This window comes from Zonotrichia albicollis, chromosome Z (assembly GCF_047830755.1).
Source record: "Zonotrichia albicollis isolate bZonAlb1 chromosome Z, bZonAlb1.hap1, whole genome shotgun sequence".
Classification (NCBI taxonomy): Eukaryota; Metazoa; Chordata; class Aves; order Passeriformes; family Passerellidae; genus Zonotrichia; species Zonotrichia albicollis.
The window spans coordinates 47,149,032-47,162,505 of NC_133860.1; the positions used below are offsets into that span (position 1 = coordinate 47,149,032).

Sequence of the window (13,474 nt, forward strand, 5' to 3'; positions counted from 1 at the left end):
TCAAAGATCTGTTCAGCAAATTCCAAAGAAGCTGTATCTTTTCCTCTTCATTTTCCTTAGTCCCACCACACAAAAAACAGCTGACTTTTTTTCTTCCATTGTTACTAATTCATACCTTACAATGCCTGAAGAGGTGTGCTACTTTGCAAAAAAGCATGGAGAACTAATTTCCCTGGAACTGGGTTCAGCTTGTTCCCCAGTTACATCCTTTGCATTTTCAGCTCCTCAAAGTCCTAAACTGGGGATTCAACTTTGAATACAGATTCTGGTCTTAACTGAATTTATCAATCTTAATTCCCATGTTTACTACTTTCTCACACAATATAAATTAAGTAAAAATTTCAGAAAGTGTTTAATTGCTTAAAACATACTTTTTTCAATACTTAGGCTCTTAAACCAATACCATCCTCTTCCTTTTTCATGCCACATTCTGAATGCCACAGATACATTTGTATTCTCCCTGCAGACATTCTTCCTGGAGATCTTTTGACGTACTAAAATTAAATTAATTGTGCATAGACCAAATAAAATAATTCTAGCCTACCCAAGCTGGCAGTGCCATACTTAATTTGCAATGCAACCGCCTTTTTCTTTGACAGACTCAGAAGTCTATTGGAAAGAAAATCATATTTTCATCTGCAGCAAAACAGAAAGCAGGAACCTTGACATACCAAGCTCTGAAGAAGCTTCTGGTCTTACCTGCAATGCACAACCATAGGTCCAGCATCAGGTGGGTTGCAAGTCTTGACTCGTCGCAGGAAAGCCAAGAATGGTGTTGGGTGTTCTGGGACACCATGGTCAGGCCAGGCAGTGAACTGGAATTGCCTCACTTCCCTTTTCTCACTTGAGCCATTCTATGAAATTTAAAAGTTTCATGACAAAACTGCTACTTGAGATTATATCAGCACTTTTCAGTAAAACAACTGCTAAAGCATATATACCAGTGAAAACTGATTAAATATTCGGGGCCAGCAAGAAAAAGAACTATGGAGGAAAATCCTAATTACAGATTCAAACAATGTAAGATCTTTAAATATACTGTACACTTGTGCACCACAAGTATTCAGCATTTTCATGGTGAGAGCTCTGCACTAACTTACAAAACTTCTTATTATCAGGAACATGTACTCTGTAGAAGTCTCAGTATTCAGCACTGTTAGAAGGAAACAAGGGTAAGGCTAGAAAGGAGGAGAAGGGGAGAAAGGGAAAAAGGAAGTAAGGGAAAAAGGAGCACAGGTAAGGCAGGAAGTAAAAGGAAGAAGGAGGACAAGGTGACAGGAGGGAGGCCAGTGAGAGAAAGGAAGGAGGAATGGGAGGTGAGAGAAAAAACTGCCAGCCTTTCAATTTAAAAGCATATAGTAATTATATATAAGTATGTATACCTTGTGAAGTGCAAATGTACGAACACAGTACGTTGCCAATTCAACAGTGTCTAAAAGGGTGACTTGGATTAGTCCATAAGTTTCTGTGCCTCTGCTTGGCCAGTATTGATCACACTTCACCTGCAGTGAAAAACATGTTATCATTTAATACATTTAATACTGAAATTTATTACAAATCTGACTGTATATCACCATAGGCTTTAAAAATATGTGGAGATACAATGGCTGACTTCCAACACAAAAAATTTATCATCCACAGGAACTGCTCTTCTGGTAGTAGACTATTTAATGTCTTCTTCCATAATGGGCAAGTTCAGTAGGACATATAATTGGGAAATGCTAATAAACATAGATACACTGTAGAAAAAAACAATTTATAGTAGCCTAAAGTATGACCTATATCCTCACTTTTCACAGTCCATAACTTCATAACAGTAATTCCACACAGGTGGAACATTATTTTAATATTTGCCATATTTTACATTAGTCCCCAAACTTATAAACTACTGCTTTGATGTTAGTATTTATTATGTATAGTTATAGCTCAGTACAAACAAGTAGGTTTTTAGAAATAATTTCTGTACACTGATAAATGAAAGGGCATCAGCAACTATTAAGTGGACTGTGAGAAAAAAACTTCCTTCTGAGATCAGTGTTCATCAGAGAAGAAGCACATCATGAAATTGAGTCCACAGGCATTTAAAAAATGGTTTTGTGGAGAGTTCATCCATAAAATCTAAAAAAATACAAAACATTTCATTCAGAGGAATCCTAATTTTAAAATGCCACAGTCTAGAATATTAAAATATGCAATAATTCTGTGTAAGATGGCACATAGGAGAACCATATTTTTATCAAATTCTAAGGCCCAATAATTTGTTTTGGTTAAAAAGGGTATGTTTAATGTTAACTGTTAAGAAAACAGAATTGCTGAACCCCTAAACCCACCAAAAATGTAGTACAAAGCAGTATGGCAATCAAGTAATTTAAAATATTTTACTTTCAGTGGCTGATGGGTGAAACAGAGAGTCAATCTCTATTCTATTTATAACAATACATTCTTACCAATTAGCCCTGCCTACAGTACAGAAAATAAGTTTAAACTGAGTCCAGTAACAACACACTGGGTTTTTTAACACGTCTTCATTAATCACTCCGAGCCAGACGCACACAAAATTCAATGAGAATACACTAAATGTAACAAACATCACAAGCAGAATATTGCACAATATTTGCAGTAAAAAGATGTGAATTGTCATGCTAATCCAGGAGGAAAACTGATTATTTCCCCAAAATGGAAAATTAAGATATGCATCTTTGAAACTCGCGGTTCTCCAGGTTCTTCATTCTGCACAATAGTTAGTGAAAAAAGACTTAGTATGCTCTCCAGCTCTCCAGACCCAAATAGCTCTTTCTCACAGATCATTTTATTTTGAGGCTCAGAGGTCACAGATCATTAATGGCTCACAAATCACAGTCTGAGAACAAGTAATCTAGATAGAGTAGAAAAAAATTCTACCCACTGAAGCAGGGGATAAGAATTAATTAGTGGCAAAGTAAAGGGAAACAATTTTTTACAGGCAATGATAATTTAGTTTAGAGATAACGAATTGCAACAAAGTAACTAAAAATGTTTTATTGATACTGCTCTATGAAAAAATAGGATTGATAGTGCGAAAATTCTCTTATTAAGTAAATAAATAATTACTTCCTTGTGTCACTTACTGAAAGAATATAAGTACTATATATATAGTATATATTTGCAAGATTCCTAGTACTTGCCCCTTTGGTCTTTGTAAATCAAACTAAAAAGCATGTTTTCAATTGAGACATTTAAATATAATTATATAAATCTAGCTTCACTTTATAATTAATATATAAACAGCGCAACATGTCTATATTGGTTACTTGTATTTTAAACAAACAAGTTGTGGTTTATTATTTATTAATTCCCATGGAACGGAATGTTTTTGGAAACATTTTTTCATAGAAAGTGTGGATATATAATAACTGTAATTTGTAATCTTAGCAACTACAGGTTTCCTCTGACTAAACCTGGGGTTTTTTTAGTTAATAAAAATGATTTTTTAAATTCAAACAAGAGAGAAATGTGTAGCTGTGCCTTTTTATGCCTAAATATGCTGTTCTTTTCTTCACTGGGCAGATCTCACATAGAAATTACATGCTTATAGAAGCAGTACCAGCTTCCAGAAAGCATTCCTGAAAAATTACCCACCTTGCAGTTTGCTACCGACAAAGTTTGACCAGTTTGAAAATGACAGAGAATGTTTATTTTATTTTTATTTTGTAGAGTAATCTGATGTTAAGAATTTACTCAGACTTAGAAGGCCATTTTTCAGTTATGCTGGGAAAAAATAAATGTGCATGCTCCTTTAGGCAGAGATTTTGTTTGTTTGTTTGTTTGTTTTTTTAATGTACTAGTTTATGTAACATAAACTTCAATTATGGTATAATTTTTCTAAAATACTTTCTGTGAGACCTACGTGATGCAGAGGACAGCTGCTGGAAGCAGACAGTAAGTGTTCAATAAGAAACTCAATTTGTAGTGTAGTATATATATTATTTGAAAGTGGAAACTGATGAAAATAAGTATCAATTCTTTTAGAAAGAAAACCTGATTTCAGGTTGATGTGGATTTGACCTTCTGGAAGAGCACATAAAGCGTAAATTGATTGAACTGCATCTTCTGTCCCTTTTGCCTATTGATTTTTCTGAGATCAAGAGGTCTTCTTCAGAGATGTGTCCTTATGTGCCTCCTACCCTCTTTTTGCTCTGTGATCATAAACCTTATATTCCCAATACTCCTAACAATTTAGAGTCCAATTTATCTTTGTGAGAGATCACACAATGTTTTCTATTGGACTTCACTGGCAGCAGAGGACCAGATAATACAAGTTAATTGGTAAGACACTACTTTCTGAGACAGAGCTCTTTCCAAACCTTTTATTCAATGTTAAGATCCCAGTCTTCAGCTCTTGAAGTGGGAGAGGTTACATATCCTATGTTCTTTTCAGAAAAGGAATCTCAACCCCCAAAATTTAACACTAAATGTCAACAAGTCAATTTTGAAAAGTTTTGCCAAATGTGTTCTTGCTATAGCTTTCTGGCATGTTTAATTTCTGTGTAGTGAGAGCCATTTCTCTCTTGCTTCTGTAAATTATTTGGAAAAAAATATTTTGGCAAAGTATGCTGACGATAATACTAGCCCTCTCCATAGTTACAATTACAGTGGTTTTATTGTGAATTATTTTCTAATATATCTTTGATATGCCCTCGCCTCATAGTCATACTTTTTCTCTTATCCATGTAGTTCTGAGTTCCAATGAGTTCCAACTCAGTTCCCTAGGAGACTATACTCACCTGCATCCAAGAGTTCTTCTGTGCCACTAACTGCACATGAAAACAGCTTCCACCTGCAAATATCTAATATTCTCTTGCCTACAACTAAAGATGGCAAGATGAATGAAGCAGACATGAGTGTGAAGTAATTCACTGGTGATCTAAGAGTGTTTTTTTTTTTAAAAAGAGAAATGTAACTATAAGTACTGAAAAGCATACCTTTTACTCCTACTTTCACTATCACAGAATCACAGAATCAGAGAGTGACTAGGTTAGAAGAGACCATCAAGATCATTAAGTCCAACCATGCCCTAACTCCTCAACTAAACCATGGCATTGAGTGTCATATCCAGTCTTTTCTTAAACACATCCAGGGATGGTGACTCCACCATCTCCCCAGGCAGACGATTCCAGAATTTTATCACTCTTTCCATAAAAAACTTTTTCCTGATATCCAACCTATATTTCCCTTGGTGCTGTTTAAGACACTGTCCTCTGGTTCTGTCAGTTGTTCCCTGGAGAAAGAGACCAAACCCCTCTGACCACAGCCACCTTTCAGGGGGTTGCAGAGAGTGATAAGGGCACCCCTGAGTCTCCTTTTCTCCAGGCTAAACAGCCCCAGCTCCCTCAGCCGTTCCTCACAGGGTTTGTGTTCCCAGCCCCTCTCCAGCCTCGTTGCCTCCTCTGGATGTGCTCAAGCGTCTCAAGGTCCTTCCCAAACTGAGGGCCCAGAACTGGACACAGCACTCGAGGTGTGGCCTCACCAGTGCTGAGTACAGGGGAGAATGACCTCCCTGCTCCTGCTGGCCACACTGTTCCTGACACAGGCCAGGATGCCTTTGGCCTTCCTGGCCCCCAGGGCACACTGCTGGCTCATGTCCAGTCGGCTGTCACCAGTGCCCCCAGGTCCCTTTCCAGCCACACCGTCCGCAGCCTGTAACGCTGCAGGGGGTTATTGTGGCCAAAATGCAGGACTCAGCACTTGGATTTATTAAACTCCATCCTGTTAGACTCTGCCCATGCACCCAGCCATTCCAGGTCTCTCTGCAGAGCCCTCCTACCCTCCAACAGATCAACACATGATCCCAGCTTAGTGTCATCTGCAAACTTACTACTGAAGGACTCAATCTCCTCACCCATGTCATCAATGAAGATATTGAACAGAGCTGGCTCAGCACAGACCCCTGAGGACACCACTGCTGACTGGGCCCAGCTGGATGTGGCACCGCTCCCCTCCACCCTCTGGGCCCGGCCACCCAGCCAGTTCTGAACCCAGCACAGAGTGCTCCTGTCCAAGCCGTGGGCTGCCAGCTTTTCCAGGAGTGTGCTGTGGGAGACAGTGCCAAAGGCTCTGCTGAAGTCCAAACAGAGAACATCCACAGCCTGTCCTGCATCCACCAGGCAGGTCACCTGGTCATAAAAAGGGACCAGGTTGGTCAAACACGACCTTCCCCTCCTAAACCCATGGTGGCTGGGTCTGATACCCTGGCCACCCTGTAAGTGCTGTGTGATGACAATCAATATAAACTGTTCTGTGACTTTACCCAGTACTGAGGTCAGGCTGACTGGCCTGTAATTACCAGGGTCCTCCTTCCCACCCTCTGTGTGAATGGGTGTCACACTGGCCAGCTTCCAGTTATCTGGAACCTCACCAGTGAGCCAGGACTGCTGGTAAATGATGGAGAGGGGCTTCACAAGCTCATCATGACCCTGGGATGTATCCCACCTGGTCCTATGGATTCATGAACATCCAAGCATCTCAGCAGTTCTCTGACTTCTCCTGGATAACCGGGGGACCATTCTGCTCCCTGACAGCATCTCTCAACCCATGATGCTAAGTTGCACACTGCCAAAACCACTACGTATGAAATCAGAGCATCTCTCAAATGACTAAATACAATAGAAAGAAATCTTTTTAGGTGCCATACATATGGATGTAGCTAGAATACATAACTAATGGTAGGCACATTTTCTTAACTTGCCTCTCAAACATACACATATTTTCTTTCTCTACATTTCTTCCACTCAGACCATGCAAATCCTTGCTCTTTGTGGAAGTACAAATATTCACTGAAAGCAAAGCTGTAAAAAAATATAAATGCATCCTTTTTCATTAAAAATGAGAAGCTTGAGACATTTTCAGACTTGACGGGTTTCAGCTCCAGAGTTCCTAATATTCATGGATATTCACACTTCAACAAGTCATAGACAGTAGAGAACATGCTGCTATGCATCAACAGAGCTGAAGGAAGTGTATTTCCATATGAACATATGAATACAAAGACTCCTGACATTCAAGGGTAGAGAAATAATTTTCCAATATAAAGTTCCATCATTCATGCTGAAAAGCTCCTTCAGGTGATTCTTAACACATGAAGCAGCTGTTACAAGCCATCTAAGATTGTAAGGACAAAACAAAAAAATATCAGGAAAGAGACAGGAAACTAACGTAAGGCAGACACATATAGCACATGATTTGCTGTAAGAACAGCATATTAATTATGCTGAATCTAGAATACAAAATATCAGTAGAACATAATTTCTTGCTCCTGTTTTCTTACTAAAAGGACTTTTGCAGACAGAATTTTCTATAGTATTTTCAGATGACCTTCTTTCAAAAACCGAAGAATAACATAATAAATTATGTTGAATGCCAGTAATAATTATGCAATAAGAAAGGTAGTGCCAATTGTTGCTGGTGGAACCTGTCTCAAACCCTAGCAGCTAATTTACTGCCTCAGACATTTCAGCTGGTGTTTTGTCTCCAAACAGATTTTACACCGAAGCCATATTCTTTTTCCAGGAATGCCTTGCCACCTAAGGATTAGGCGGATTTGATTCTAAAGCTTAAAGACACTGACAATAGTATTTGAGATTATAATGCAGCTTAAAAAAAATCGGAATACCGACACGTTTTTTGATTTTATTTAAACAAGATTTGATCTAGTGCAACTCATTGAGTTCAGTCTAGGCTTAAATGAAAGATTAAAATATAAATTCATAGTCATAAATAAGTTTTGAATTTTCGTCTTAATTACAGTAGCCACAAAAAGAATTCCAGTAAGAATCTGGAGGCAATATAAATGAACCATAGGCTAATCAATTCATAACAAATTTTAGTCCTCTACTAAGGCTTCAAATACACCCTCATGACTCCCCTACTTTCTGGAATTTCTGAGATATGAATAATAGGTTAACAGTTAACACTGAAAGATAATTGATTAATTAAAGAAATTATCCCCAGATTTTTTCCATTCTGATCCCTATGAAAGAGTGTGGTATGGTTATTAAAACAAAAGGAAACAGATATTGAAAGGAATATTGGATATGTTTAAAAGTGTTCTCTATGTCAATTTTCATCTTCATCTATACAATCAAACAACAGTTCAAAGCTGTACTGCTGATATCAATGTGACATGCCTTTTTTGAGCTCTTTCTTACAGCAGGCAAGGCATGGTTTTAATGAATTCATTTTGAAGGATGAGTCTGTCAAACAGTTAAGTTCAGCAAGATTTTCCAAAAACGTCTTGAAAAGGTTTAAATGAATGGACTGACTGGAAAAGTGAATGTGCTGACTACTTTTTGTTTCATCCTCCTGTACTCAAGGCTGATCACTCTGTGCAGCCTGAATAATACTTTCACTGAATAAGATATTACAGTATGAAGAACATATTGAACATTTCAGCCTGCTATTCAAGTGCTGTAATGAAGATCTACTATTTTCCATAAAAGAGAACTACATCTTTAAGCTGATATGAATATTATGTAAAATATCAGTGAAACAAAAGGATCAAAAAAAGAAACACCAGATCAAAAAAATTCTATTATTATTATGTCTTTGGTTCACTTGAAACAGAACTAATATGTAAAAAGGTACATTGGAACGTGTTTCTTGGACCTAGATGTCTCAATCTGGATTTTGATTTTTGAATGCAACTTCAAGTCTAGGTGAGCCATCTATAACTAGTTTATTACATAGATGAAGTTCTTCATCTCATAAACGTATTTTGTACAGTTGCTGTTATGTGTACCAGAAAATTCCCCTAGCAAAAGCATTGATTACCAATCTCAGTATCCATCTGTATCCATTAACTTCCTTAGAACACAGGACAAGCTCTGTAAATTATGTAAAATGTTAAAAAATAATATTCTTTTTCAGAGACACCCGTTAGAAGAACTTAAATTTTCCTGATTTGTTGCTTGCCATAAAGGGCAACTGGCCTTGAGTTTTTCACCTAATCTGCTAAAAAAGGTAAAGTAGGATCATCTTTTGATAAACAATACTAAATCCACTCTCTGACATTTTCAAGCCTCAAATTGCTTGACAGAACACCATGTGCTGAAGTAAGGTACTACAATGCTAAACCAAACATGAACTCATCATGTGTCCAGAGAGGGCCACAAAGCCAGAGAAGGGTCTCAAATGTAAGTGATGATGAGGATACAATGGTTGTTCAGTCTGGAGAAAAGAAGGTTCAGGGGGTACCTTATTGTGGTCTAGAACTACCTGAAAGGAGGTTGTGTGAGGTAGGGTCCTTTTCCAGGCAACCAGCAACAGGAAAAGACTGCAGCAGAGAGGTTCAGGTTGTATACCAGGAAAAAATTTCTTCACTGAAAGGGTGGTTAAGCATTGGAACAGGCTTACCAGGGAAGTGGGGCAGTCACCATTCCTGGAAATGCTCAAAAAACGAGTGGACATCTCACTTTGTAATACGGTTTAAGGAGCACAGTGGTATTTGGTAAAAGGTTGGATTTCATGAAGGTCTTTTCCAACCTTAATGATTCTAAGATGCTATGTTCAGTAAATTCTGAAAACAAGCAGGATTTTTAATCTTCTAACTCAAAAGGTCAATGGGCATTTTCTACATGTGGCATAGTTCCTCTGTCTGTATTAAGAGAAGAATTATATGAGGTAGTAGTATATGTCTTACCTCAAGTACCAAGCAAAGGAATTAAGAAAATAAAGTCGAACTGCAGAGTTAGAATATGGTTTTGATTAAACCACTTGCTATATATACACTTGCTTCAGGGAAATATTATTTTTATAGAAAACCATCAGTTTACCCTAACAGCTAAAAAAACCCACACGAAATGATAACACAAAAAACCTAGATGGTTGCCTTGAAAAACACTTTTGGCAATACCAGGTATTGCCAGCTAGAGACCATTTCAGGTAAGACTGTGGTGCAGGCACACCTTGAAAGCTTACAATGGAAGACACTGCACACAATATCCCACCAAGGTTGTTCCATTCTTGACATTACATTTTGGAAGTTCTTTAATAGTTTGATATAAATTATCTTCACTGCTTAGCTTATTTCTTCCTCCTTAAAGCCCTAAAGGCAGGGAAAATGTAGATTGCTATGGAATTTTTTAACAGCTTTTCACATGCTGAAAGACAACTGTGATTTCCTTCACTGTCTTATATATAAAACAAATCAAAATCTTACTATTTCTCCAGCATCTGATCATCACTGTTCTCTTCTAGATTCTCTCTAATTTACCAAGATCTTTTCCCATGGGGCATTGAATCTGTATGTTCTCAATTTCAAATGTATATAAGCTGAAATAACCAGACTTTGAGCCTATTGACTGTGTAAATAACAAAATTAACCCTACTCATAGTACAGCATTTCCACAGCTACTTTACTGGATGATATTCACAATCTGTATTTTGGTTGAGGAACCTTGGCACAGGCTCTTCCACCTGAAATGTGCCCAGAAAAAAAAACTCCACGCTTCATTGGATTAGATTTTTGCATGCATTAAGCACCTATGACTGACTACATTTCAGTCATAGAAACTGAGAGCTGACCACATTCCTGCCCTTGTGCCTCTGAGAATCCTTCCATAATAAACAGTTATGACTGAGTTTTACAATTCTGACATTACAACTGGTGACTCTACCTCGTAAGATGGTGTAGCAATTCTTGGACTGTGGCCATGGCATTCTGTTACAGTGAAAAAAAACCCAGTACAAACCTACACATTTTTATTTTTGTAATCTGGTGAACACATGGTGTACTTAATTTTGTGTCTTCCTTTTTTTTCTCCCAGTTCTCTCATTCATTCATCATCTGACTCATATCTTAGCATGCAGCAAGCACTAAAGTGGTGAAATAAAATTCTGATAGTGCATTATTGGTGCAGAAGGCATTGGTTTACCATTAAAACTAGGGAATGAACAATGACAAACTGCATATTTAATCCTCTTTAGTAAAACAATACATTTTAGTATAAAAAAATGACATCAGCTATATGTCCTATCTACTAATATCTGCTGTCTTATATGCTAATGTACCATCTACCAGTTAAAGACATGTTTTTTTTGGTTGCTACAAAGCATAGCTAAATTATCTTTTTATATTTTCCTATATAAATATACTTCACAACTTGAAAAAAAACCCTACATTTTTACACACCTGTGCTGCCCCATACAAAACACCAGTGAAAGTTTTCTGCAAAAATCAATTATATTTTGCCTAAATACAGTAGAATACAGGTGCACATGGGACAGCATAGAAAATATTCCTAAATTAATTTTTAAGTGCACCTCTTGCTGAATTCTCTATTCCTTTAGTGAAAATGTCTAACAGTATTTTGACAGGTAATACCTCCAGTATTACCCAAACATACTTAGGAGGAAAGATCTGAAATTTTCTGCAGAAGCCCTGCACAGCAAATGGAAAACTAACTTCATCACATTTGCATAAAGGTCTGTTGCATCCATAACATATAGAAAAGAAAACTGTATTCTTCATTTTCTGTGCTTATTATTTACTCAGGGGCATGTACTCTTGCTTTGTCTTACATATGAAGTCAGACAGATTAGATATCAGTGCCTACTCTGCCAGTAACAAATCAGGATTCAAGAAAACTCTTAGCAACATGCACATTTTGAGTAGAAAAATGTAGCACTCATCCCAGACCTGCCTTTATTTTTTCCTTTCCTATAGCAAGACTTAGAAATCTTTGGTTGCCAATGTCTGTTTCAAAGCTGTTTTTACTAAGGAGTCCCAATGTACAATTACATTTTCCAGTCGTTGTGGGTTTTGTACTAGTTGAACTTGAATAAGCCTTCCCTGATTTATTATATCCTCCTTAAAACAGTAAATCAACCCACCAAGCAAAACAAATCTCAAACAATTATTTTACCTACTTGATATTTCTACTGTCACTCATTTTCCATTTTTCTTACACATGGAATAGTCTATAAATCTATAAAAGTTTCATTGAAATACTCAGACACAAGTGTTCTGATGCTTGACACTTGAATAACAGGAATTCCTATCTAGCATTTCAGCAATATCAGGAAAAGTCCATTTACCTTTTCCTGCGACAGTGCCATCTCTCCTGACTCTCTCAGGTGTCAGTGACAAGTTGAGAGACAATAAGTCCAAGAACTTTCAATTATCTTTTGATGTTCTTATGGAACAAATACAGGACCTGTGTAAATAGTCCCATGTGTATCAATAATGGAGAATAAATCTGAAACAGGATACTTCACTTTCCTACTGGGCTTGTTTTGATCTCCCCCTTCCCAATGAAGACTCAGGATTCAAGATGTTAAACCTTGACAAACCAAGATGATTATTCTACACATATGGTTTTTTAGATAATTTTTGCTTATAATATTGATGATGATATCCACCTCATGATAGTCAAACAGATGTTTGGATCAGGCTAACAGAATGGCACAATGTAGTTCTCTCATGTTTTCCTTTAGTCATTAGCAAATTTGAATGAAGCTCATAGTATCACTATGAAAACTAAAGCCTTCCTCATCAGTAAAGAAGTTCAGAATCTGGCTCAATATCAACTTGGTATTGACACTGTATTGTTATTTACCTTCTAATATTTGCATAATTGATAGTATCACTGTTTTCATTTAGCTTTCACCTGATTGGGTTTTTTTGTCAAAAGATTTTAAACCTAGGCAATGGAGTCTCAACATAGAAAATACTGTAATGAGGTTAATGAGAGAAGTATATTCTATCAGTTCCAAGATAACACAGCAAATGTATTCAAAATACAGAATTACAAAGCAAAGAAGGAAAGGATTGAATCCTCTTGCAAGTGGACAATCTACAATAGTATCCTACCCTGGAAAAGGAGGAAGGACTATATGCTTCCTGTTGGAGGCCACATGGTTAGGTTTTGCTATAAAAAGAGAGTTTTCATCTGATCATTCACACAATTCACTACAGCCCATGAGTACTCAGAACATCCAATGAGTTGAGACGAGCAAAAAAAACCTGATCCAAAACTCAAAAACAACAACAAAATTTAATCTGTACCGCTTGCAGTAGAGGAGAAGACAGAGAAGTTGGAAAGAGAGATATCATACATTAAAGTTTTACATGTTTTACATGTTTCCTTAGTATAACAAACAACTGCTTTCTTTCAATCTCAAATTTACAACCTTCAATATTGTAATTGTACAACCTTCAATATTGTTTTATTTCACTAAGATTAAACTCGTATCTGTGACAAAAACGCTACTAATACTGTTCCATGCACTGCCAATGTGTGTAATCCTTTTTGATACAAATTATTTTCATGGTAGCTGAATGATGAGACTGACTTTCTCTTACAGTCGGGTTTAGGTCAAGGGAAATTCAGGTGATGACATTTAATATGAAACCAACTAAGTGTGAAAGGTTATAAGTGAAAGATCTTTTTTTTCCTGCAGCTTCCTTATAGGCAAACAAATGAATAATGAATTCACTGTA

The 13,474-nt window shown here is 37.0% G+C and overlaps 1 protein-coding gene across 50 annotated transcripts in view; it reads right to left on the reverse strand.

The window, feature by feature from the left end:
• The window catches only part of PTPRD (protein tyrosine phosphatase receptor type D), a 1,168,317-nt gene that overhangs the window by 34,431 nt on the left and 1,120,412 nt on the right, over positions 1-13,474 (reverse strand). For all 50 annotated transcript variants that reach the window (XM_074533114.1, XM_074533153.1, XM_074533152.1 and 47 more), the window contains 2 exons: positions 1,383-1,502; positions 700-854 (listed from right to left, as the gene is read on the reverse strand). In XM_074533114.1, coding sequence (XP_074389215.1) covers positions 700-854; positions 1,383-1,502 — 275 coding nt within the window. The remainder of the gene's footprint in view (positions 1-699; positions 855-1,382; positions 1,503-13,474) is intronic.